Genomic DNA, 27216 nt, shown 5'->3' on the forward strand with positions numbered 1-27216 from the left:
GTTTATTATTACCTTCAGGAATTTACCTACTTTTAGTTGTTTATGCCTCAGTGCATCTAGTCTGACTGTATCAAATGTTTTACTGTAAACAATAAAGTCTTTTTAAGGCATTACAGGTCAGTGATGTTTTAACACATAAAGATGATCAATAGTACAATATATGTTTCTAAATCCTGCTTGATTTTCCATTAGAATGAGAAAAGTATCACAAACTTTGCATAACCTTGCATTTAGTAATTTTTTTTAGCAATTTAAAAAAGGGAATCAAAACATTAATATCTCTAAATATTTTATAGTCCCAATATTTCCTTTCTATAAATATTAATAAATCAACAATAATAAAAATGCCTATAAATACACACAATAAATCCAGGGACCCAGTTTTCCAGGATAACGCCAGAATCTAAGATCGCATCTCGTTAAACAAAGCGAGCCAAAGAGCCATAAAAAACATGTTGTACTTTTAATATGCTAGGAGTTAAATAACCCTCACACTCAGTTGGTCATCTGGGTTTGATTATTGGCTGGAGTGTGGAAATCATAGGAGTCATATTTTGTCAATGTGCCTTCTGTAAAGTTTCATCATCCCTGTTCTGAATAATTATCTGTAAATATAATTTTTTATAATTACTTTGTTTAGTGTCTTTTGTGGACCATTTAGAGGAAGAAGAATGTAACATGGTACAGTATGGTATGGAATGGTATGGTATGCAACTGTATGGTATGGCATGGCATGAAGGGTAATCCCGGTTTGTCTGGAATATTTGTATAATAATGTTCAAACAACTGCATTGTATACACATCAAGGTCTCCTATGATCACAGTTGATCCCTTCATTGACTATCACGTCAACTTTACCACTGTAAATACTTTGGTTTAAGACCAAATGTTTGCAAATAAATTTCCTGTCAATTTTCCAAACGCAATTTTTTAATGGCGTGAGCATCATCGTGCTTTTTTAAAATACAAAAACATGAGTCACTAAAGAGTTTTATGCACAAACAACACAAGCTGGAAGTCTGCTAGTGTTGTTTATTTAAAACTTAATTTAATGAGTTAAGTGAACTTTCATTCAACTCTGCATTTCCATCTGAAAGAACTGGAGTCAGAACAACTAATGGATATGAGTTATGGCCTGAAAAGTAAAACTGGACATTCTATGTTGAATAAAATTGAAATGAACAAAACCTACATGTTTACATTAAGATTAAAAAATAATCTCTCATCTTCGGTTACTGCAAATCAACTCTTCGTAACTTAGGTGTTTACTTGGACCAGGCTTTGTTACTAGCATTTCCTTAATTTGCACTTGTTTTTATCAATCAAGCAACTCTGCTCAGCTCAGACCCACTGTGTCCCATACTAAATTGGAGATGATTGTCCATGTGTTTATTTATTCCGTCTTGACTATTGTAATTCTCTTCTTACCCACCTAAATAAGACCTCATTGCTTACAGGTGGTTCAAAATGCTGCAGCCAAGCTCTAGACAAAGGCATCCAAATAGTTGTGCTTTGCTCTAGGCTCAAGACAGTAGAAGACAGTGCTTTTGAAATTGTAGTCCCTCACTTTGAAACTCTCCCATTGTAGCTAAGATCTGTGGGCATCGTAGCTGCATTGTTTAAATGTACATTGTACAGTACATAGCTTTTGCAATATTTTTTTTATCTTATTATTCCTGTTTGATGTTAGTTTATGACTTTTATTTTATTGCTGTTATTGTGAAGCACTTTGTGAAGTTCTGCTCTTAAAAGGTGCTTATAAATCAAATTCACTTACTTAACATTTTATTGACAATCCCACCATCCCCTCAATGTGGATAATTATCAAATCTTACTGTATTGAGTTAACAAAAATTTAAAAAGTAGCTGCCAAATGCCAGCATGCTGAAACGGCCCATTAGCAAGTTAGGACTTCGCTCAAGTCTCTTCTGTGCCGGAGTACAGGCTCACAGAACCATCGTGGACATTTAAAAAAGTGTTGAAATGTAACTTTGGAATTCCATTAATCTTCATTGTATTAAGTAGACGCAGAGGTATCATAATCAGAGACATCAAAAAATCTGTATTTGTTTTACAGGTTTATCATCCTATTGTTTTCAAATATACATGTGTAGCATGTCTGATGCTGTTAAAGAGAATAATGTGACACCTCCCTGCACACGTTCACTGAACAGTTGTTTCACTGTACAGTTCTTAACCCTTCTGCATCCTTAAGGCTCAAAACAGCCCAATAATGTCACTGTTCAATTTGCAGCACAAAAGACAAGATTAACATTCTATGAAAGAAAATGTCTGGTAGACATCTAAAGTAACAAAGAAGTCCTCTTACCTTTCTAGGTTGGTTTTCCATGTCATGATACTGAGAAGTTTATCAGCTTCTCTGTGTATCTTACAAGTTGGTGTCATGGCCTCTGGATCCAAATGCTGTAGCAAACCATTTGTGTGTTTGTAAGTGTTAGAGTAAGACACAGAAGGAGCTTTTGCTTCTGTGTGTTACAGTAAATCCAACATGCGCAATTGTCTTCTGTTTGAATGTGTGTATAAAGCAGCTGAGCTTCACATTAATCTACCCTGCTCTAAATGTTTACATTCACAGATATATCTAGTCTATTCCTCTGTGTATGTACTGTATTCTCAGTGTGTGTACAGTATGTGTATGCGCGCGTGTATCTGTGTGTGTGTGTGGGTGTGTGTGCGTGTGTCTGTGCGTGCTTGTAATTGTCAGTGTTCTACAAGTCAGCAGGAGAGGCCATGCGTCACTAGCACAATCAGCTGAGAGTCCTTATATCAGGACCAGAGTTTCCACCATTAACTATCCTCAGGGTCTCAGTACAGGATTCATTGTGGGACCGCAAGAGAAGAGTTCTTCTGCATGCAAACCAGCAAAAACAAACAGAAAAAACTGTTTATGAAAACAAGATGACTATTGCTAATCACTACATCATTAAAAATACAATTTTATATAAAAATATTACAGAAATGGCAAATAATAAAAATAGCCCTTATTTAAGTGCAATTGTCGGCAGAAACAGTACTTTCCTTGAATATTTCTATTTCTGTCACTCATCTACATTTCTGATAGTTATTGTAAATTTTACACCAGTAGTTATATTTTGATTAGGAAAAAATAGTAGGCTTTTGAAATACAATATATTAAACCAGTGGTTTCAGACATTTATAATTGTGTTAGCAGGCTTGCCAAAGAGGACTTAATTTCACTGCTCGTGTGGTTTCACTTATATAAATGAATAGGGCCTCAATAGGGGCCTAAAATAAGAACCTACCTCGACGACAAACCCTTATGGATAAAGATGAACAAGATAAAGATTGACAACTTCTCAATAAATAAAATATTTACTAGGAAAATAAGGAAGAAACATTAACGATCTCAAATTAGGCACCAGTCTTGGTGAGAGGTCCCTAATGGGAAGCATGATGAAATACGAATGACCAAATCCTCCCAACTGATATCTGGCTGTTCCCATGACACATAAAAGCTATCAATGAGAGAAAGACATTTTTATTTTTTTATTTCAAACTGGGTCTTGTTTTTGTGATATGTGTATTTACTGATAGCAACTTCATTTTTCCCACAATGGCATGTCATAATTTCAAATCCTAACACTCTAGTGAGACCTAAGTTCTTTATACACATATGCAACAAATACTGCAATTTATTTATTCATGAATGATCATCTGTACAATCACATAAGTGTTGCCTGTAGTGGGAATTGTTGTTCTCTTGTGAGGAGGCTAGCCCTTAGTTGTTGAAACCCCCTAAGCGCAACGTCCTCACAAGCACAGGATGTTACAAGCATCTCCAGTGTGGCAACCAGACAGATATAGCTGCACAAAAGGTTAAGAGAGGGGAGACAAAATAGAGGGGAAAAGGGAAGAACAGAGGGGCAGAGCTGGGTCCAAAATAAAAAAACACAGAAGGGTCGTCTAAAATTAGAAGTAACCACTTTCAGTTCTGTAAAACTAGAGTGCATCATTTAAATTGTACATGAAGTATGAGGAGGACAAAACTCTCATCCACTGAGGAAGGATGGGCGGGTAGCGAGGGTGGAGAATAGACTGAAAATAGATGAGGAACACATGTTAATTATGGACCAAAAAGAAAACAAACAGCATAGTATTATCATCTTTATTTGTGGAAAATATGCAGGAAATATAGTTACACAACAACTATTAATACAAACATCTATTTAAAATCTGATTAAATGTGGGTTCATTTTAAAATTATTTAAAACCATGTTTTCTCTAAGTCACAGAACTCATGTTGTCTGGAGCTGATGTGCAAACTATAGAAGGATGTAACATAATTGATTTGCATGTAAATTAATCCAGAATAATTGATACTAGAATAGTCATAAACCTAAGAATGACAGATGAGCACCATAAATGCAAGTCTAGACTTCCACGTCTAGACTTGCATTTATTGTAAAATGAGGGGAAATCTTTTTAATGTGGAAAAATAAGAGCACTGACTCACAGGAAACATTATCAAAATTATCCAAGGTTGTGATCAACATAGTGTGGAAGTGCATAACTGTATGAAGTCTATATATGTATGAAGTTATATGACTGATATTGAAAACAAAACATGTATGCACATTAACACATTCTCATGGCTAATTAAAGTTTAAGTTAATTAAAAGTATTTAACAAAGTTTCAGCCCAGAGTGACAATGAAGGACCTGTACACCTCTCTGTAGGCGTTTCGGAGCAGAACATACGGGAAGCAGCTCTCCAGCATGTCTTGGCTCAGGAATGAAGACTCCTCCACAATCTAAACAAATCAGTAACAAAAATTTTAAATCTATTTTAGATTTTTCAATAAATCCCATTAACAGCTCAAAAACTGTCCGACCCAAGCCCCACTGAAGACTATATAATAAAAGGTTTCTGAAAAAAGTACACATAAGTATCAGTACAAATTTGGTGCTCTGTGTATGGAGCATGTATGTGTTGCTGATATGATATTATTTACTCTAATCAGGAACATTTTATCCAGTGAGTGGTTGGATTCCTCCATGAGTTTTTATTAGGTTTTAAACAACAGCAGAGCTCCATGCTAGACACACTAAAGCTGTGTCAGACAGAAATTCATGATCATAAGATCATTGATTGCTGGCTCTGATGATGCCATATGACAAGAATAACAACAAGCTTATGTTTAAACATCATTATGACATTTGGACCATTATAACTGATAACAGCACAGAATTACTATATGTTAATTAATATTTTATAGATTATAACATTTGTACATTCCTTGCTGTAATTTAGTTTGTCTTGACATTTACCATAATGCCTTAATAAGTTGTCAACAATTAAATTATTGTTATTAGTTCAATTATTGTGCTTTAACGATAAAGAATAAGCCATAATGGTAGACAGCAAAGTATTAATTTTGTACATTATTGTAAATAAACAAACCTCATTGAAAAACAGTCCAAAGATTTTTTTTTTAGTCAAAGTGTAAATTAACTGTATGTCTTTTTGTAATTTTAACAGTAATGATTTGTACGGGGAAGCCTACCATGTGCAGTAGCAGGTAGATGGATTCACGGTTTTTGACCTCCACTCTCTCTATGTTTTGTCCCAGTTGGAGCAGAGTGGACGAGGCCATCTGTGGAATGACACCAAAGTTAAAAAGAGAGAGATCAAACAGCTGGAACATTTTTACACCGCTGGACCTGACCTTCACTGGGGCAAAAGGTTTGCAGTGTCTTGAGAAAGTTATTTTTTTACTTAAATACTGTCAGAGAAATGTGCCCAACAAACCATTTATCATTTATACATCTTTTTTGGTTAATGGCACTACAGAAATGTTTTGTCTCGTGCCAGGATCCAGAAAATCCTCTGTTAATCTAAAATACTAATTGACTAAAAAAATAACACTTTTCATACAGATTGTGTATGAGCCTTATTATTCTATTATCACTGGAGTTTTTTAAAGGCCAGAAGTGGTTAGAGAGTCTTAAATATAAATCAAACTGTTTCAAAATACTGATTTATGAATCCAATTTTTTTTAAACTAGTAAAAAACCTTTAGGAAATGTTTGTCACTCACCAAAAGAAACTCTTTGAGTTCATGCTCTATGTTCTTTTTCTGAACAGTGAACATGGCAGCAGCCAGCTGGTTGATAGCTGTAGCTATACAATGGATGTTGTTGTTGTGGCCTGAGAAAATAAAAATACAAAAATCATCACTGTAACATAGAGAGAACTCAATACCATGTGCTGTAACTTTAGCCACAGAGAGGATGTTTTCCTGGCCTCACTATTAGAGAAATTTACTTAATGATCCGTGACCCTTAGGAGGAAGCATGCTGAGCATATTTCCTCAGGCTCACATGGCAAATGTATTTCAAACATGCCAATGGAAAATAGAGACAAAGAAAATAATCTGAGACAAACGCCACCCTATGCTTTGATAGAGATCTTGGCTATTTGCTGCTTATAATGTTGCAGTCCAGGCTCAGGGCCAAACAGTTAGGGTCACCAGGGCCACATGCCAAGAGTAACTGTATCGATGCACGTCAGCTGAAGTTATCTGCAAACAAAAGTCTCTCAACATAAACATGTTTCTCATTAACCGACATACTTTGCTTCAGACCACGTCAGTCAGACTGGAAAGTATGATACACAGAGACTCTAATAAGCCCCGTGATTCAGGGTGGAGTACTTTTTTATCCACTATCAGCAGCTGGTGCGTAATAGCTGGAAGAAGTGATTAGTATTTGATTGAGGACTGTTTGGAGACTAATTACTGTCAAGTAGTTTGTAGCAGATGAAAATGAATGAATGAACATGCACCTCCATGTTCTCTTGTGTAGGTCGAGTTGTTGTCCAGGGCCAAGGTGGGCAGGGAGACAGCAATGTAGACCAGCAGCAAACAGGACAGCCTGTGCTCCTCATCCATGGACATGTTATCTGCAGGATTTTTCAACAGAGACATAAAAATGGAAACAGTGTTTAGTCCAGATAATTAAATCATTGGATCATGATGGGTTTGGGGGGTTTTTTGCTACCTGTTTGCATACTGCTAATTGCTGTGACCAGGGCAGGGTCAATGTTACATACGAGCCCTGCAGCAGAAGCCAGCTCATAAACACTCAGAGTCACCTGTGAAAACATTAAGCATACGGAGTTACGGACATGCAGTTAAAGGAAGCACTTTAAAGCTTAAACCTGCAGCAGTATCCCAGTCATTTGCATGTTGAGCATACTTTTCACTTTTTGATCAGAACTTAGGTGGGTTCAAACAATTATAATGACTGACTCACTGTCTCATCATTTTACTGCCCCTTTGCCACATCATGTTTACACCCAAACTATGTTAATTTGTGCTTTGCCTTTTAGCAGTCAAAACAGACATATAGTATTTGCTAAGACTGACACTAAATCATTGGTTGATCCTTTCTTCTGACACGCAGGTTTCGATCTAGACCTATTCTTGGTTGCATGCATTGTTGGCATGTCTGGGCAAAATGTTTCCACTGATGTGGTTTTGAGTGCAGAGCTGCAGCAACGATCAGTCTCTCTCACGGAGGCATGAGGAGGCTGCTGACGTCTTTGGGGTTATCCTGGCCCAGGCTGTGGCATGGCTGTCATGCTTCACTCAGAGGCCAGAGCAGGAGTTCATGAGGCACAGTCTCACAGAATGCTCCACAGGGAGATAAAGAATTCATTTGGTGGGTACTAAAGAATAGGAAAAAACTTTTCTTTGCATATCTTCAACTCAGATCTACTGTTGCTTACTGTGTATTATTTAAATAATAGCACCATCTTCAGCCTCACACTTTGCCATATTGTAGAGTCTTAATCTCTGATGACGTCAGTAAATCCCCCCAAGACTCAAACGTAAAATACACATTTGGATAAACGTCACTACAATGAGTCTACTACACTACAGTCTCCCACATTAAGCTGACCCTGTGGAAATAAACTGTGATGGGATGATTCATGCACACTGAAAACCTGATTATTGCACTTTATTTCTCTGTGGGAGCTCAACATATGGAGGCATTTTTGCAATGCATCACCCTCCTGAAGTGATATAAAAGCTTTTACCTTGATGTCAGATTCAGAAGTGATAAAGTCTCTCAGGCTCGTAATGGGCCCCATCAGGTAGGGGCAGTGCTTGCGCAGGATCTAGATTATAGGTTGAAATGACAAAATATTACTGACATAATAAATAATAAAGGAAAGATCTGTATGCACAAAGCTGTCAAGGACAGTTTTCTTCTAGCTTTACACAACAAGGACAGCTTATTTCAAAAAAGAAAGATTACACTTTTACAAAATACAATTTTATAAGGGAGTCCCACGAGTTTTACACATTAAAGTATGTATACAGGTGTTGGAGAGTCCAACTGCAAATGTAAGAAAGTATGAAACATTTAGTAAGTAAGCTTTAAAAGCTGTATATTGTGAGTTAGACTATCTTTTAGCTACACAAGGCTAAATGGCTTTTGATTTACTTTATTAGAACAGTTTTACCAAACAGTTCAGTTGTTACAGTTTTTAGATCTTTTAAGCTGCATCCAACAATCTTCAACAGGTCTTATGTTTGCTTCCTAACACTTTGTTTACTTTATATACAGTAATTAAAATAGCTAGATTACTCTCCTTTAAAATATGTTTTCCTTGTTATCATCACATTCCCTAAACAGATTTACCTACAGTTATGTAAGCCATCCATAAAAAATAAGTTATCATAAAATATTTTTGGACATTACATCTTTTAGACAGTCCTGTGCCATTGATCTGAAGGACAGTATCACTCCGATGATAGTCATCCTCTTCAGCACGTTCTCTCCACCTAGAAGTGCATATAAAATGAGGCTAATAGAGCTTTTCTTCAGGTGTTTATTAATCATAGCACTAGAACTCGAGTAGTGCTCTCTACAGTGTGTGTGTGTGTGTGTGTGTGTGTGTGTGTGTTTGTGTTATTACAATATGTAGATGTTCATAAGTGTGTGATAGTTCTTAGCAATTCAATTAACTCCTAATACAGTTGGAGGCTATATGAGAGAAAAAGAAAGTTATCAAGTAATAGGATCCTAAAGCATCATTAGATGTTTTTAGTATTATAAACTACTGGACTGAAGTAAGAAACAGGCATAAATGTACTGGTGAATTTTATGATTATGGGCTTAAAAGTCAGATGTAGCTGGATCCATTTAGGTACTTTTAAGTTTCCTTCTTACTGTATATCATTCTTTCATTAAGTCATTAGCAACACTTCACTTCACACGAAAGCGTGTCAGGCTCTGGCTTCCTCACCTCCTGCAGTGTTGTGAATGATTTAATAAAAGTAAAATGTAAGAAGAAAATTTGTGAATGCTGACTCTACTTGGGAATTCAGTGCACTTTTGCTTTTGTCTGGTAGCGTCGTGATGAATTCGAAGCAACTTTATTGTAACAGAACCTGTTCCTTTCTTTGTGGTGCTCATTCTCCTTGTTTGTTTATACTGCACCTTGCCACACTGCCTGGAAGTGGTCTCCTGTGCAAAAAATTGTCTTGGCAACATCTTGAATATTCCCGCTAAGACAATTGCTTGTCTCTACACTGAAAACCTTGAGTTGTTATTCCAGGCCCAGTTCCTAAGAGATGCATGTTTGCAGTATAAACTGTGAATGAATCATTTTTGTTTGAAAAAAAAAAAAGCTTGTTAGATGGATGAGAATGATTAAGATTGTTTTGTTTTGTTAAATTAAATTAATTTATATTAAATAACTAGACAGTGGAAAGCAGTGTTCTGCTGCTTGTAGGCAAAAGGTTTGTTTGTGTGTCTCATTAACTATATTAATGATAACAGTATCTGCTTTGATCCATCTTCGCCTCTTGTTATTGTTCCTCTTCTCTCTGTCATCACATTTCTTCTCTTTCACTTTGTACTCAGTCACCCCACCCCCCACCCCACCCCTGTACCACTTTCTACCTTTCAGTTCTTTTCAACTCCCTACTCCTTTCTTCACATCTTCTCAGCTTTATCTGCCCACGCATGTCTCTCTCAAGTCAAGTTCTCACCTGTCAACCTCTTTTTAAGATTGGCCATTTCCTCTGGCTTATCAAAGCTGCTCCTCATTTGAACCAGGACATCCATGTTTTCAATCACCATTTTCTATCGGATGAAAAAGAAGTGAGATGGGTGATAAAACCACTGTCCAGTGGGAGTTTTAATGGGGAGACATAATAGATGTGACATATCTGTCAGTGAGTTCAGGGTTGCAGGGCTGAACCTCATCTTTCAATCATAGGTGGCAAAGTGGGGATTCTGAGACAGTACTAACTAGTTTCCTGTACGTGAGCATTGTTGTCAAAGACATACACAGGTTTGACAAGACAAGTGGTGGCTTTGAGGCACAAAACTACTCCAAATGCAGATTTCCCTTCTCCTGCTACATGCTTTACTGCTGTTCCTATTGAAATGAGTATAGCTTTGAATATAGACATGGCAGTAATTCCACTCTCCGCATTACAAAGCAGGGCTAAACACCAACAACAAACCACATCAACTGTACTCTGCTTTGATCATTTGTGGGCACTGCACTGTACCACAGAGAGGTGGCCAACCAGGAAGCTACTATAATGCAAGAGAGCTTATTTTATCACGTAAAGGCTGGTGTGTGAGACAGCCGGGGCTAGCTTTAGCTAAAACAAAACTAGTCCCAGTCTCCCCACTACAGATAAGTAATGGTTTTCATTATGATTTTCTAAACTTTTAAGTTAACTGAGTAATTTTGCTGAATAAAACCTGGAGTAGATGTTTTCATGGTTGTTCCTGTTTCACATTTAAAGAGGTTTGCAGTTTTACTTCAAAAATCATAACCACATTACTCAGCATTTATCATACTTTACCTTCAGCTCACTGACTTGAGAAGTGATGTGCCACATTAGGTTCTCGCTCAGAAACTTTACGCCATATGGACCAATCAGCTCCGCCAGAGCCCGTAACTCTGTTCAGAGGATGATGTGATCAATTGGGAGATGAGACATCCACAGAAACTCAATTTGATTTTGCTGTCCTGCAGCCAACCAGAATGAGGCTCAGCTGGACAAGTATTGTGTCTTTTTAGCATGGTGCTTTTACAACAGTCTAAAGCTTGAATCTCTAGCAGTGACATAAATCAGGAAGACCCCAACTGTATTAAATTAGAATTACTGGTGTAGCTCAATCAATGAGAGAGAGAGACAAGTGCAGCTATTACAGCTCTCACTCAGCTTGACATCTCTGCCTGAAAATGGATGGATAAGGACGTGTGTGGTTAAAATTGGAGCTGGTTAATGGACAGGCGAGTGAGTCACCATGAGACAGGCAGATACCTCGCTGAGGAGTAAATATAGACAATGATGATGACATTGTGGGTGGGGGTGTCAATTGAAATGCAGTCATATCCAAGGTACTGTGTGGGTGAAATGGTTTTAGGTGTGTAAATGTCTTCGCAAGTGCTTGTGTGTGCATACACCAAGGTTTGGTATAGTAAATGGAGGCTTAATACACTCCTAAGGAGGGTCACTGCTCCTATGTGGTAACATAGTGGCATAACAGGAGCCTGTGTGCAGGACAAACAAGTAACGGTGGAAGAGCTACATTATCAGGCAGTGATGGGAGAGCAAGGGAGATGCCAAGCAATACTAATGTTTACATTAGCCAGCTAGAGTCAGAATGCACTGCATGACATGAAGCACAAAGAAAAACACTGCTCCCGATGACAAGCTCGGTATTGTTTTGAGCAATGATGCGCCCTCTCTGTGTGGTGTCATAGTAAATGAAAACTGCAAGTTGTGCGTGCTGTAAAGAGTGAGTCATCTCTTGGATATGTGGGCCCATGAACATTAAATGTCTGAGTGCAGGGGATTTAACATGTTTAATAACATGTCAAGTGTAAAAACTAGCCTGCAAAAAAAAAAAATGTTGCGAGGGGGCTATCTTTCTTATTAATGCACGTTTAAACTTGTGGTGTAAACATCCTCATAAAAATATACCCTCACCTAAATTGTTCATAATTTGCACTAACTATGGCAGGTTAAATACATGAATTTAGTAGTTTACAGGTTTATATCAACTTATGCTGCAGATTAAATGACTGTGATTAATTTTAGGTTTCAACCTGCTACATCGGAGAACTCCTCTGCTCGGAAACTTGGCTCGTTGTCAGTAGTCTGGTTGACAAAGCAATGCATTGTAGGACAGTGCACAATAAGGGAGTTGCTGGCCTGACGCAAAAGACTCTCCAGGAACCTGAGGAGCACAACAAGCAAACAAGATAAATTTGCTCAGCTTTATACAACAGATGTTTGAATTAAAGACACTTAAAGTGAGAAGACCCAAGAAACAAGAAAGGGAGGAAATAATACAAAGTGGTAACCTAAAAGGATGTACTTGCGTGGGCTTATGCTTCCTGTAAATTTTATGTGTGATGGTAATGTTGTAAGCATCAGTGAATTAATAAATATTTAGATATGTGTTGTTTAAATGGAAATTTGAATGCTGTATAACACACCAGTTTGTATAGAGGGTTGTAATGGTCTGTCCTCCACGTGAATCCAGTGGCTGTGTTTGCTGCAGCAGGACACTCTTCACCAGTCGTGTGACATCTACATTGATGTAGCTGGAGAGGCTGTGCAGGCCAGCAACATAAGCTCTTATACCCGCCAGGAGGTCAGAGGGCCGTGCTATCTCCTGGGTGCTCTGGTTGTAATTGGCCATTCTCACGATGATCCTGGGGAAACACGTTTAACGAACATCACTTATCACCCAGCAGAAGTTGACTCAGGTCTAGACATTGAAACTGATTAAATGAGCCATGGTGGCGTGGCCATGCTTTTATTAGTTCTGCACATTCAGGACTTCACTGCAGTGATATTTATTTTTTGTTAGGGCCTGTCATTCTCTGTCTTTCTCCACCAGTGTGCTGATACTCAAGGGCGCTAATTTTAGGGCAATAGGGTAGATAATCATCAGCTAAGACAAGGAGACTAAGCAGAGCATAAACACAAAAACATCAGGTTGCCCTGGTACCCAGCCCTAATCTAAATAACAGTGAGTACTGCACTGACACAGAGAAAGAGTGTGACATAATGGATCTCTCAGATATTTTGAAGTGGGTGCAACACAGCCGGACATGGGGGATCAGTAAAGTAAAGTAGTGTAAAGTAGGGTTATTATGGTGATAGCGGAGACATTACACAGGAGACAAGCTCCAATAATTCCCTGACTGTCAGGCAGACAAAAGAAAGAGTGTGTAGATTTGTGAATGACTGACAACTCCAAGAATGTGCAGCTTGAGTTGCTATTGAGTTTTTTCTTGTTTGCTGTCACATCATCTTCCTTGGGATTTAACATTTTCTGTTTAATATTTCGGCAGTCTTTGTTTAGCATGAAGGTCAGGTTACTGGAAAGGGTGTGCGTGACTTTTTCCACACGGCAAAGTGATGGAATTAGTGCACCTAGTACAATGTTACAGCACATTTACGCAAGGGCAGAAAAAGCAACATTGCGCAGACAATACATTCCTTTCACAGTGAGAGAAGGCAGCCATGTCAGTAATTAGCATATTTGTGACAGTAACTGTTTATGCAGACATTTCTAGCAAGTAAACGGACCCTGGATTATGAAAAATAATCAAAATGTTACACATGGGCTTTTTATTCCTATCTTTATTCACCCTATATCATTGACATTTGTTAATTCAACAACATTCCCACTTAGCGTACTCAGAGAGGCGTGTCTCCAGATGAGAAAGTAGAAACTCTGTGGGAACGACGTTGTGATCGAAGACAATAAAGTCACTTGAGAGACTGTAGGAGGAGCAGAGCTCTGTCAGCATCAGATGCAGCTTGTCAACACTAAGAGATGGAGAGCAAGAAAGAGACAGAGGGGAGAGGATGCAAGTCTTAAGGAAAAATCTTTTGACAATGACTTTAGTATGGATGTCCTTTTCTCAGACAAATAAGGTAATAAACATTAGAGAATTGTAAAACACTCAGGACTGAGACAGAGGGGAGGTAACTGAGAGGCGGCAGAGGCACAGTTACATCACTTTAAATTTAATTAAGGAGATTTTGACTTGTAGCTATACAAAGAATATTACTAAAGCAATGACTATGCCAACACATAAAGTGTGTGCTCAAGTTTTATTTCTGCCCCAACGGAGTCCACATGAAGGCTAATAAAGTTCAAAACTAATGACAGTACTGTAGGTCTTGCAGGCCAGAGCATTTTTATTCTCTCTTACTTATCATTTAAGGCAAGAAATGAGTCATGGGGAGAAGGAAATAATTTACAAAATGTTAGCAAAAAAATTATTTTCACTTGGAAAATGTTTAAAGAACCAGAATCCTAATCTCTTTAATTGCTGATAATGCTGCATGTTTCCAGAAATCCTGGAAGTGTTAATTAAAAACCTATTTTCTGCCAATTCACTAAAGCTATGGAAGAATGAGGAAGAGATGGAGAGAGTCACTGAAACAAGGATAAAAGCTGACTTGGTGTAGACAGTCCGGTCTTTCCTCAGGCTTTCAGCCCCTGGTTTCTCTTTCTGGACCTCTCCTTTCTTTGGCACCGGCTTCTTTTGCTTTCTGTGACGAGCAGCACTGATGGTCTCGGCACAGTGCTTGGGCAGCAACTAAGGAGTTGGAGTAGAAAGGAAAAAAATCATGCTAAGCAAAGATATGGTAACATGCTCAAAGATAACCACGGGGAGTTTAGCGTTCACATTGCAAGAATTTAGTCCAAATGTAAACACTTTTGTCATATTTTCCTCAAGGGATTGGAGAAACAACACCACAATAATCAACTCCAGAGTTTTGGACCTGTCTTATCATTTCAAATTCTCAAGTGTGCTCACTGCCTCCAGCTCAATGTACTGGTGCCAAGCTGTGACTAGTGTGATTATATTCGGATGTGGAGTTTGGCCGAATCAATCTCCGCTAGATAATGTTTTTTTTTTTTTTAAATGAAATAAACCTGAAGTAGACTCATACGTTACCTGGTCATTGAGGTTGCACTGCTCAGCACATATCTCTAACACAACATTGCTGGTCTGCTTGGCTATCTGCTCCAGGAAGGTTACACACAGACGCAGACCCTTCTTCTCCAGCGCATCCATCTAGACATAGACAATTTGCAGCACATACCATACTGTATGTGAGTGTGCATTCATACTGTTGCAATGTGTCACATACTGTTTGCTATCTTCATACAGTTGATGATGTGAAAGTGCTAGAAATTCAACTTCACCTAGGGTGTACACAGTCTTCTCTGCTGCTTGGCTAAGGATTCATAGCTAAGTAAGCTTTAAACTGAACACTGACCTCTTCTGGACAGAGAGCATGTCCACACTGGCTGAAGTGGGAACAGACAGACGGGAAGGACATGAGATAAGGCTTCATGGTCACCTCCTCACTGCTCTGGGTAAACATCTTCTCAAAGACACGTGGGTAGAAGCTGGAGAACCAAAAGGGAATGAACAGAGAGATTTTAAAGATATTAAAGTTAAAAAAAAGAAAACAAAACAAGACTAGAGATAACAAGAAAGAATGGAAGAGACTGACCAAAGGATAGACACATCAGATGTCTCCTGCAGCAGTTCTTCCACACTGTCTACCATCCTGGTGTGAAACTGAATTAAGTTCATCACCTTCGCCAAATCAGGGTAGTCCTTTAAAGGAAGAGGAGCCTTGTTCACACTTGTGTAGGCCTAAAATGAAAAAGGAGCGACACATTTTAAGTTGCTATCTTTCACAATCAGGGCGAATACAGCAAAACTATTTGTGGACTTAGATGCTATACAGTGAACCTACATACCTGTAATCTCAGCCAGTCCAGTCTAAGTGGCCTTAAATCAAAATCCTCTTTGTTGTCCACTGCAGATTAAAATACCAACCTGTTATTTTTTTTGTTTTAAGTGCATGTCGGTAATTTGTCAGTATTTTGTTTACCTTGTTTGACTGAGAGAGCAGACAGGGTTGAGACAAATGAACTCATCAGGACAGACTCCTCTTCTGGACACACATACATGTTCTGTAGAGGCGAGGGAAAATTTGGTGCTGTTAGCTATTAAAGGTCATACTGATTTAAAAGAGCTGATAATTGTCAGTGCACTCGGAAAACATTAAATACTGAAGCCTTTTTTCTTTCTTACAGTGTCTGCCTACCTATGATGTAAAGAATATTACATATGTAAATATGCAATGCATTCTCTGCATGTATACATGCAAATATTATCTGCCAGTACCTGTATGGTGTCATTCAGAACCAGGGCATCAAACTGTGACAGGTACTGAACATGGTAGCGCTGCACTATGTGGTTGTACTTTCTCATCAGACCCCTTAACTTCTCCATGTAGAAGAGCAACTCTGCCATCTGACTGAAGAAGAGCATTGAGAACAGACTTATAAAACTTTGACTTGTGCACATTGACATGACGAGTTCTTCTTTTAGCTGCAGTGACCCATGCTTTACTTCCTCTTTATTTATGACCTACTTGTCAATGTAGTCCTCCGGCGTCTTTATCTTTGGCATATTCTCAGAGTGTCTGACGAGCCACAGAACCTCGTCACGGGCAAACGTCAGGGCCATGAAGACAAACAGAGCCTTGAAGATTTGATGAGAGATTATAAATGCTTACAAAGTCTATCAGCTAATGATAATGTAAAAGTCACAATTACTATAAAATAAAGGATCTCAAAAATACTCAGACTTTAAAATGTCTGCACAATAAAAGCTCAATCAAAGACACAGTTTGTCATCACTAACGTGACGAGAATTTCATTTTGGAGTTGTAACTCCCAGTAATAAAATGATTTAAGCTCCTCAAGCACCACTGTTACAGTCATTACTGGTCTTATACCTTTGGTCCCAAAAGTCCAGGTTCATCATCCAGAACTTTAAATAATTCCTTCATTGCTCCTCTCAGATAATGCCTCCTCTCTCTGTGCATAGCACCACTGTTAGAAACACAGGAAATGGAAATGGACATTGGGTTGTCACAGCTTATTTCAAAGTAAATGTACTGTATGTCACTGAAAATATATAATTTTATATAATTATAAGATATTGCATTGTTTCCACCGAGTCTTACCTGTTGACTATAACATGCTCACGGCATTCCTTGATGTCTGCAATCCGCTTGCTGTATCTGAATTGAATAAAAGAAAAAATACAAACAAATGTATTTAAAACCTACGTAACAATCTATTATCTATCCAAATATAAGGAAATGGTACCAACACAACCCTACCTCTTGTTATATCTTCATTAAAGGATAACTTCGATTACTTTGTATTAATTTTAAAGTAGGCACAGCAGTAATTTTACATGTACTGCATCTTAGACTTCTGTGTAACATAACTACATAACGGATGTATTGTCCGCAAGATTTACTAGAATTTGCAAAAACAATGCTGTGCAAAGAACGAAAGATCACAATGTTCCCAAATTATTGATATAAAACAATACTTGCTATTTACAGTTATCAATACTATCTGTTATCTAAAGATACATACATAGATAATAGTCCTGATATTTGGGTTGATATTTTTGGCTGTTCTTACTGCTGAAATAAGCTCCTTAATAGTCGAGGACTTTAATACAGGGAAGTGGTATGAGAATAGCGCTTAAGACAATTTTGAGTCAATCCTCAAAATAAAGTGGTACATTTTGTGACACGTGGTCACTACCATGTTACATTTTTAATTTTTATTCATCAACTAAACTTGAGATATTTCTCAAAGTCCACAGGGTGGAGAAAATATAAATACATACCCTTTGATGCTGTCAAAGAGGTCCTCAGAGACCTTGTGTATGTTGAGGACTTCATCTCTAGTGAGGGTGAGGTAGAGGCCGCTCCGCAGAGCCATTTTCCACAGGTCCTGCGAGTCCTGGTTAGTATTCAAGCTGCTGTGGCACAACAGGAAGCCAACTAGGAGGACGACAGACAGCACCAACACACAGAACCTGAAGGTCTTTTTCTAAAGGTTTCTGTGATGGCATCATTAAGACCATTTTCTGACTACATTAGTTGTTTTTGGACAAAAAAGAGGCCAAAATTGGGCTCAAAACCATCTGAGATGAGATGCTTTTTATATGTTTAAGTGAGAGCACAAATGAAAAGTATTCAAATGTACAGTCACTTTACCTTTTATCCTAAAACTGTCACTAAACACTCATCTGAAAAGTGTAGTGATCTCAAAAAGTAATAATTAAGACGGATAACACTTACTAATGATCCATCGCTCCATCACCTCCATTGACAGGTATTCACATGCCATCTGTGGTGAACATGAAGCTAATTAACTGTGCAGCGCAAACCATTAACAACACTCTTAGCAGTACTAAAGTAAAACATTGTCTCTCAGTTAAACGTTTGACTGCACTGAGGAGAAGATGGGGAAAATGTTATCTGAGGAGCAAAAGTGGTTATGATATATTGACTCTATTTGATCTTAGACACAAAACATGCACTGCTACTACATTCATGACTATTTTCTCATTTCCAAGCCTGGAAAAACATTGTCATACCCTGTGCTCTTTGCTTCTCCCTGTGTCAGAAACAAATACAGAACAAAAGGTGACAAGAGGGCAGACTAACTGTGTCAGAGCACGCTGGGTCCAGCATGGTAGCTGGAGCACTGAGCAGGCTGAGAAGCTGGGCGCCCCGCCACTTCTCTGCTGGAAGGTTCCTGCGTGGGTAGACCAACTTCAGAGACAGCACTGCAGTGGTCACAGACTAGGAGAGGGACAGAGACGGAAAGGACAACGGTGAAGGTGAGAAAGACACAGGGAGGCAGAGATTAAGGAAGTGCCGAAATGGATTAAGATATATAGACAATGCATCTGTCTTAATCCGGAATTCAACACAAGAGGCAAAGTTAAAGCAAATAACAAAATGTACTTTGAATTGGTTTGGTTTTATTTTTTGCACATAAAGGCTTTTTTCATGATCTTTCACAGAGACCATTGTAGTAAGATTACTAGTACTAATACTGTATCCTCTTGTATTATTGTGTTAGTCTTGTGTAAAATACAGTCCAGCTTTAGCCTTTAACAATTGTATGCCTGCATATAATACATTGCTATATTCTTTATTTTTTTGTTTCTTTCAAAGCTAAAGTATATAAAAATATGCTTCCAAATTGGTTGCCACAGTTTGGTGAGGGCTTTTTAAAAAATAACAACCACCTTGCGCACAAATCTACATCACCAACTGTGTGTGTCCTGAATTTTCCCCCAAGGAATCGAAATTATATCGTTTTTGGAGTTCAATTTGCTGTGGAGAGTTTTGCTCTGTGGCACTGACTCTAGGCCATGTCTAAATGCCACATATTAATTGCTGACCTTATTATCGCTGTCATAGCTGAATGGGAGCAAATTCATTATCACCTGAAAATACACAATGCAACACTGAGCTCACCCTTGTGTGAGGGCCAAACTCCTCAGTGAGCTTCTTCCAAGTATGCTCATACTCCACAAACATCTGGCTGAGCCGTGGGTAGGATGGGTCACTGCAGGATTCATTACAACATGCAATTAATCAATGTACTGTAGCAACAAGAGGAAACAAAAGAGGGAGGGCATTGTAACAGGACAGTTTACAGCACCCTGTCAATCTAGCATTACCTTTGAAAAATGATATATGACACAGCTATGTTTTGGGGGAGGCTGGAATAACGAAGCGCTGAGACAGTTTCCCCTCGAGGGGACTAGCTGTGTGTGGTGTGCAAGTCAAACGTGATATTAAAATGTATGTGATTGTGGTCCCTGCTCACATTTTAAACTCGGATGTGCACCCTGCCTTTGACAAATAAATATAATGCAAAGTGGGTAGAGTCAAAATGTTAGAACACCACTTGGCATTCTGAAAGGGTTAGTGGCAAGCTGTCGATATCTATGCCAAGTAAACTTCTGTGTAACTATGAGGAGCAGAAGAAAAGTCATTTTTGATGGACGTGAAAACCTGTAATGGCATTAATTGTGAGACTGAATGAAGTGTTTGTCGTAGCTATAAAAGCAGCAAATACAGTCCTTTTACTGAAAACTGAAGATGAGTAAATGGTAAATAAATCTATCCATTCATTAAAAAAAAAAACACTTTTTACTTTGTATGTCATGCCACATGTGGACTCGTTAAGCATCTTCAGTGTTTCCTCACCTGCTACCGTTGGTCATCTCGTGGGCACAGTTGAACATGCCCACCAGTGCCTTCTTGTCATCAATGCGAGAGAGCGTTATGATAACAGAGGTGTAGATACTGATTAGATCCAAGTAGTTCTTAGTGAAGTCAAAGTTGACCACCTGAAATCAAAATGTCAGTGGAGTCAGTGGCTCTGAAACAGCAAAATGTGAAAAAAGTAAATCAAACACCCTCTCACCCTCTCACCCCACATTTGTCACCACTGTATGACATTAACTTTGTGTGTTCTTTCTCCGTTTCTCTGTCCTTTTCTGCAGGTGTCCCTGTCTTTTCCAGTGGGCAGCTACTGGTCCTACCAACCTGCCCAGTGTTTTGTTGTTGCTTTGTTGCTTTGTTGCTTTTTGAGTTTCTCTCTCCACTTTCCACTCACCCCAACTGGTCAAGGCAGATGGCCGCCCACCCTGAGCCTTGTTCTGCTGGAGGTTTCTTCCTTTAAAGGGAGTTTTTCCTCTCCACTGTTGCCTAGGGCTTGCTCAAGGGGAATTGTTGGGTTTTCTCCATACATCTTGACTTTTATTCTGTAAAGTGCCTTGAGATGACTTTGTTGTGAATTGGTGCTATTTAAATAAAGCTGAATTGATCTGGGTTGTTTGACATCAAATGTTTAAACATTCATGTAGACCTAATGAGTTACACTTGAGAACACGTGAGTATTTGTAGCAAATTATTAAAGTGCATTGACACCAGTTACACTCAAGGAGTGGCTTTCAAAAAGATTTAGATCTAAGTTAAAAGGAATTAAATTACAAAATGACACCATGTACTGGTGTCAAATGTAAATAAAAAATTTGACATAAGTCCAATAATATAAATTTACTTGTGTTTGAGTCACTATTTGTTACTGCAAATGAATCTGGAGTTGTTTGTTACATAAAAGGCTAAGTGCTTTAATGCCCCCTTTAACAGATGCAGATTGCATCACAGGAGGCACAGATGACTAAATAATTCAGGAGGTCCGGGACTCCTGTCAATCCTCTCTCCATACAGGGAAACTGGGTGGAAGTACTTTCAGAGTACAAATACCTGGGTGTCCTGGACAATAAACTGGGCTGGTCAGTTAATGCAGCACCAATGTACAGGAAAACACAGAGCAGGCTGCATTTTCCAAGGAGACTAAAGTCCTTCAACATCTGCAGCACCATCCTGCGTATATTTTATGTGTTTGTGGTAGCCAGATCCATCTTCTATGCTGTGTTTTTCTGGGGCAGCAATATGAAGGTGGCAGACAGCAACAGACTGGACAAATTAATAAGGAGGCCTGGTTCTGTTCTGAGGGACAAGCTGGACCCTCTGCATGTTGTGGCAGGAGGAGAATGTTGTCCAAACTCCGCTCAGTCCTGGACAATCTCTCCCAGCCAGTACACTGTGTGCTGGCTGCACATTCAGCCAGAAACTGATCAGAGTCAAGTGCTCCACAGAAGGCCACAGGAGATCCTTTCTCCCAGTGGCCATTAAACTGTTGAACTCACCCCCTCTCTTTAAAAAGAAGGGGGACTAATTGTTCAAAATGGACTTGTATTGGCACAAGTAATACTTCATTGGTATTGTATTTATTTCATTCATTATTTTTATTTCATTTCTGTTTACTCCTCTAGCTAGTTTTGTTTTTACTTATTGATCAACAGTTTGGATTGTACTTGTTTATTGGAGGTTTTGTCCTTTCTTTTCTTTTTACTTGGAGTGCAGCTGTAACAAGGCAACACAATTTCCCTATGGGATCAATAAAGTTGTTTGAATCTTGAATCTGAATCTAAAATAAACAGCAGGAAATACATAATGCACAAACAATTTAATTATGATGATAACAAAAAACCTGACAGACTGAACAGAAGGAGGCTACAGTATGACAGCACTACAGTATGTAGCATTTAGGAGTAAACAGCATAGTACCAGTAGCAGCAGCAACAGAATGATTGGAAAGAGGACAGAGTGGGGAGAGCTTGTCAAATTACTAGCAGATGTTATGTGTGACTTCAGCGCTCTCTCTTAAAACAAACACAGTAAATACTCACGATATTGAAGAAGCACTGACAGGCATCTATGGTGTTCAGCAACTCATAAACATGGTCCTGTATTTTTTTTTTTTTTTTAAAAAGAGGGGGGTGAGTTAGAAGACACAGTAATGAAGCAACATTTATTTTTTCCACAACATAATATCAATTTCATAGAATACTGTGACTTAACGATCTTTAAATATTTGCATATTCCTATGGGAAGATTATCTTTTTATTCTCAGTATTACAAATACTGATGAGTCCTTGGCTTGACTGCGACCTCCATCACAGAATTATGCAAATGTGAAGGAGGGTGTAACAAATGGCACCAAACCAAACGAAGCTGTCCTGGATATTTGGATTCAAATCAATTATTTGTGTATATCAGAATAAACCACTCTATATGTAAATGTAACCTGAGAATAAAACAGTAGCTGTGCAAAGCTCTCAGTCAACTGCAACAACCACCACTGTCCTGTATTTTCCCATTTTCTCATTGTGTTACTTTAGACAGTTGGCATGTTAGGATTTAGCAACATCCTATAGGATCACTGTGTTATATTGGTTAACAAATTTAATATTTAAAAGAAATTTACCCTGAACTCTATGACATCCAGGAAAGAGTCATAGTAGCTGGATGTGGCTGCCAACACCTCAGATTTCTGTCGTTGGATGTTTGTCAAATGTTGCTGTAGAAAACAAAAATGACAACATTTCATTAGTTGCTCAGCTACGAGGAGATACTTGAAAGTGAAGTATTCAAAAATATCCTGTGGGTGAGATTATTGGCTTCACTTAACCCCATTAGTACGGTGTCACATTAGGAAAACATGCAAAAAGACAAAACTCAAACAAATAACTTATCTTCACCAATTTGACAATACAGAAGTTGTTTTCCTATTTCCCATGGTCACCTTAAATTAGTTCCTTGCAACTACCATAAATTAACTAAAGTTCACATTTCTCAAAACAGTTTCGAGACAGAATAAGAGATCCGATCAATACACACAATCCAGAAGAAAAGTCCAACAACAGGGATATCAAACATTTCTTCTTTTGAATCAATCAGAGACTGCATGCACTGATAAGACATTAACAGTTTGTGTTATTGCTAAAGATAACTGCTCGAGATAAAACAAAGCATTTATTTTATAAATGTAACATCAAGCATGTTTACATGTCTCCTGTTCTGTGTTTTTTTTCTTCAAAATTTTGATTTCATTTCTTAATCACTTTCTGTAGTAGTCAATTATTGGCTAAGAATTAAAAATGAAATGTGACAACTTCATAATTACAATGCTTCCTCTGAAGTCAATGTTGGGGAACTTCTTGTTGATGTACTTAATGGCAGGCTCCATGGCTTTTTCTGTCAGGAAAGAGGGGCGCAGCTTTGGGTCGCCACATGTCTGTAACAGAGATTAAGAAATGTTCAGAATGTGAGGACGTGATCAGTTTGCACATCATCCACATCACATTGGAGTTTCTTTGGCAGGATCATTTTAATTTTTTTATTTTTGTATTTATTTAACTTATTATTAATTTAATTTTAGAGCAGCAGCCAGCTTCTGGTTTAGAAGATTGCTTTGTTAAAGACAAGGCAGTCTGAGTTACAATGTTCTCCCCAGATCCCTTCATCATCCACCCTCAAGGGGACCTTCAGCAAAATAGTTAACTAAGGTGCTCCAGAGGCTTTTTAGAGGCTGACAGAAGAAGACTGTGTGGCAGCTCCCAAGTGGGAAGTGCAAAAGTAAAAAATGTATGCATGCTCAGCAAATCTTGATTGAGTAAAATGTGAAAATACTTAAACACAAAATTGTTTTTACAATTCTCCTCTGGAGAATTTTCCTAAAATCAGTCGCTCTGTATCTGCAGCCACTTCACAACAATCTTTACACTAATGAGCTATTAATAGGTGCAAATGTTGAAATACTGTGTGTCTGATTTCTTCATTGTATATTTCCGGGTGTGTGAGTTTCACAGCGTTACGTTCAGAATAACTGAACTCTGGGGTGAATGACAGCTCAGACTAACTTCCTGATTGCACTTCCTTTTTGGAGAAACGAGTTTAGTTGCAGTTGGAAGACTAAGTTGCCCATTACACAAAGCCAGAATATGGAGAAACCAATTTTAAACAGCATGTACTTCATGCATGTAAATATCTCAGCATGTAAATATCTCAAAAAATTCATTAATGCAGTTTGAGTTAAAGTTTCCAGATGTTGACAAACAGTAAATTACCAGGTTATTACTGGTGGTTCGCATCTTAGTAGGACTAAGTTAATATTGTACATAGTGTTCTATATTAGTTTATTTCAAAGCAACTATAACTGTGTATTAGTAAGTACATAGATCTATCTTTGTAGTATGTAATATAATTATGCAGGCACAAATTTGCTAAAAGCGTATGAGACAAAAATCAAGTTCCTATTTCTCCTCTCGGTTGCATACGCCACTCCTATTCGCCCTCACCTTCTTAATGTAGTTCATACGGATTAGCACCCCAGTCCCTCTTTCAATGAGGATGGTGAGTTTTTCAGCCAGTTTCTGTTGGTAATCCATGGGTCTGCTCGCTTTGTTCGAGCTTTGGCCTCCTGATCCTGTGTAGCAGTTGAACCCTCAGAATCAAGTGCACCCAGAGCCTCACCCTGACATGAGGTCACATGGGAAATTAAAATAGAGGTGGAGCCATGAGTTAAACTCAGTGTTAAAAGCAGCCACTTACTTTAATTGTAGAAAGATTTCTTACAATTATAAGTTACAAAAATAATAAGACAAATTTAGAATAATGAATACTTAAAATGGCAAAAATTAAAAAAAGTACTTTGGATTCTTAGGGTTAGGGTGGTAATATTTTAAGAATTTTCAGTCATCACAAATGTACCTAGAACTCTTTGATATGATGCTGAAGAAAAAACACATAATATTTATACTATAAAAATAATGTGTGGGAATGTCCTATTTCCTCTCTGTTGGCTCTTTTGCTTTGCACAGTTTGAGCTACTTCCTCTTCCTTTGTGAAAACAAAAAAGAGTGTTCTGAACACAGATGGCAGAAAGTGCACTTTATAACCATTGTAGTTAAGGCAGGTGCTTTAGATACAATAATGTTATGACCACATGATAAAGTGCCAGGAAAGCAAAAACAAGAATGAAGTCTTGAAGAAAAAAAATGCTGTTCTCTTTTTAGCCAGAAGGTGGCAGCGGTTATCCACTGAAACACTGGTACAGAGTCTGAATGAAATAGCAGTTACGGAACATGGTGTGACACATTAATACATCATTGACACAATTATATGCAATATGTAATTAAACATGCACAGGTTTTTATAACTCACTGACAATAGTCAAATTTCACAAGCTTAGGTATACTTCAAATATATGCAATCTTAAAACTTGAAACTGTTTAGAAGCAAACACAGACAATTTGTACCCATCTCCAGGTTAGGTTCACTATTAAACATGCAAAAGGTTTATTTGTTCACTCAGCTTTGACAAGAAGCCTAAGTTTATATTTGTGAGATGCATTAAAGATGCATTGTTTGTTCCTTTGCCCCTTATCCTTCCCCCACAGAGAGAGCAACAGGGCAATAGTAAATACTGAAGGGTTTTTACTTGTTGGCGAGAGCTAAAAGAGGACACAAGACACATCCTGAGCTGGGGTTTTGCTGTCATGCTGCTTGTGTTGCTGACTTACTTTATGAGCGTGTCTTCAGTAAGCGTTCCCTAGCATTCCTATATATCATAAGCAGTACATTTTGTCAGGGTCAGATTAGTTTTGGATGTTGTCACATTGAGTTGTATGGAATGAATGTGGCATACAGTACTTTGCATTGTCGACCACTTCTTGTCCACCCATTCAACATTTTCTGCGAACACCGTTGCTTACAAGAATTATTAGGAAAGAATTATAATGTCAGGGTTGCTTGCCTTAAATACGATATAGCACCAAACTGATGGACATGGCTGGGACATGCTTGTTATTGCCATTGTGATACTGTAATTGTATGGGCATTTGCTGGATTTTGTTTTCTATGATAAATGTGCACTGATGTTAAATTAGTCAAATTGTTTCTTCATTTGCATTTGTTTTGTTTCTTCATGTGCATGCACTTAATAGGTAGGGCCTCAAGCTGTCAGGGCTACGGTAACTTCAAGCTATTCTCTGGGTCACCATAATTACAGCAGCTGAAGACTTTGTCATGTAAACTAGAAAAGTCTAAAGTTATTCAGCAACCAAGTGTTGTTTTGTGCAGCTTTCAGAATCTTGTGACAGGTTCAGCAAAGAGTAAAGTGAAGTGTGCCCGGTAATTTTCTTAATGAGAGTCACTAAAGTCAACCACAGCCAATAGCGCTAAGCAAAGTGATAACTGATGTTAAGTGGACTCAAAAAAGTAATGAGTTTATTATTTCCCTACTGGCAGAAGCAGAGAGAATGGTAGATATGTTAACAAGGCTGTCTGGGAAAGCAGACAGGAGGATGTGGGTGTGAAAGGAGGAAGAGAGGAGGGGGGCAAAAAGCTATTGAACATTTTACAACCTTGTAAATAATATGTGTTCTTACCTGGATGATATGAGAAAGAGGGGACCAGGAAGTGGGTTTTGTTTACACTGCATGACTTATGAAAACAAAAGCACAAGCTGCAGATGATAAAAGAAAACACACTTATGGCCACAAATACTAATTGTAAAAAATAGTCTGTGCAGCATGTAGAGTAGTATTGGAGTAGTCTGTAGGACTGTTATGTGTATATTTATCAACAAATATATAGAAAAATATATATTAAAGCTGTACATAATCAAGAAGCAAATAAGATGACTGAGTATTTGTCCAGTGTATAACTGAGCACTGGATGAAGAATAAGGGAAAATGTGCAGTAAGAGCAGTGCTGCAGGAGGAGGTGATGATAAAGGAAGTCTGAAGAAGTGCTCCCAGCTCCGGCTGCAGCCCAGATGTTGGACTGATAGCATCACACGTGGGCTTAAATACAATATAGGGCAGTATAATATA

At 38.2% G+C, this 27216-nt stretch overlaps 1 protein-coding gene across 1 annotated transcript; it reads right to left on the reverse strand.

Annotated features, from left to right (window-relative positions):
• Window positions 1-4133: 4133 nt before the first annotated feature.
• On the reverse strand, window positions 4134-24864 carry nckap1l (NCK associated protein 1 like). The gene is made up of 31 exons (XM_067504166.1): window positions 24679-24864; window positions 23505-23615; window positions 22806-22898; window positions 22228-22284; window positions 20174-20316; window positions 19436-19526; window positions 18614-18751; window positions 18245-18293; window positions 17788-17944; window positions 17105-17161; window positions 16874-16970; window positions 16508-16617; window positions 16258-16390; window positions 15962-16043; window positions 15828-15886; window positions 15575-15720; window positions 15335-15467; window positions 15010-15129; window positions 14507-14646; window positions 13736-13867; window positions 12523-12741; window positions 12130-12260; window positions 10877-10974; window positions 10046-10139; window positions 8751-8833; window positions 8083-8163; window positions 7041-7134; window positions 6826-6942; window positions 6080-6189; window positions 5546-5635; window positions 4134-4792 (listed from the first exon to the last, which is right to left on the reverse strand). Exons 1-31 carry the CDS (start codon window positions 24766-24768, stop codon window positions 4676-4678), a joined length of 3372 nt encoding a protein of 1123 aa, XP_067360267.1. The 5' UTR covers window positions 24769-24864; the 3' UTR covers window positions 4134-4675.
• Between the last annotated feature and the right edge of the window lie 2352 nt (window positions 24865-27216).

This window comes from Channa argus, chromosome 5 (genome assembly GCF_033026475.1).
Source record: "Channa argus isolate prfri chromosome 5, Channa argus male v1.0, whole genome shotgun sequence".
Lineage (NCBI taxonomy): Eukaryota > Metazoa > Chordata > Actinopteri > Anabantiformes > Channidae > Channa > Channa argus.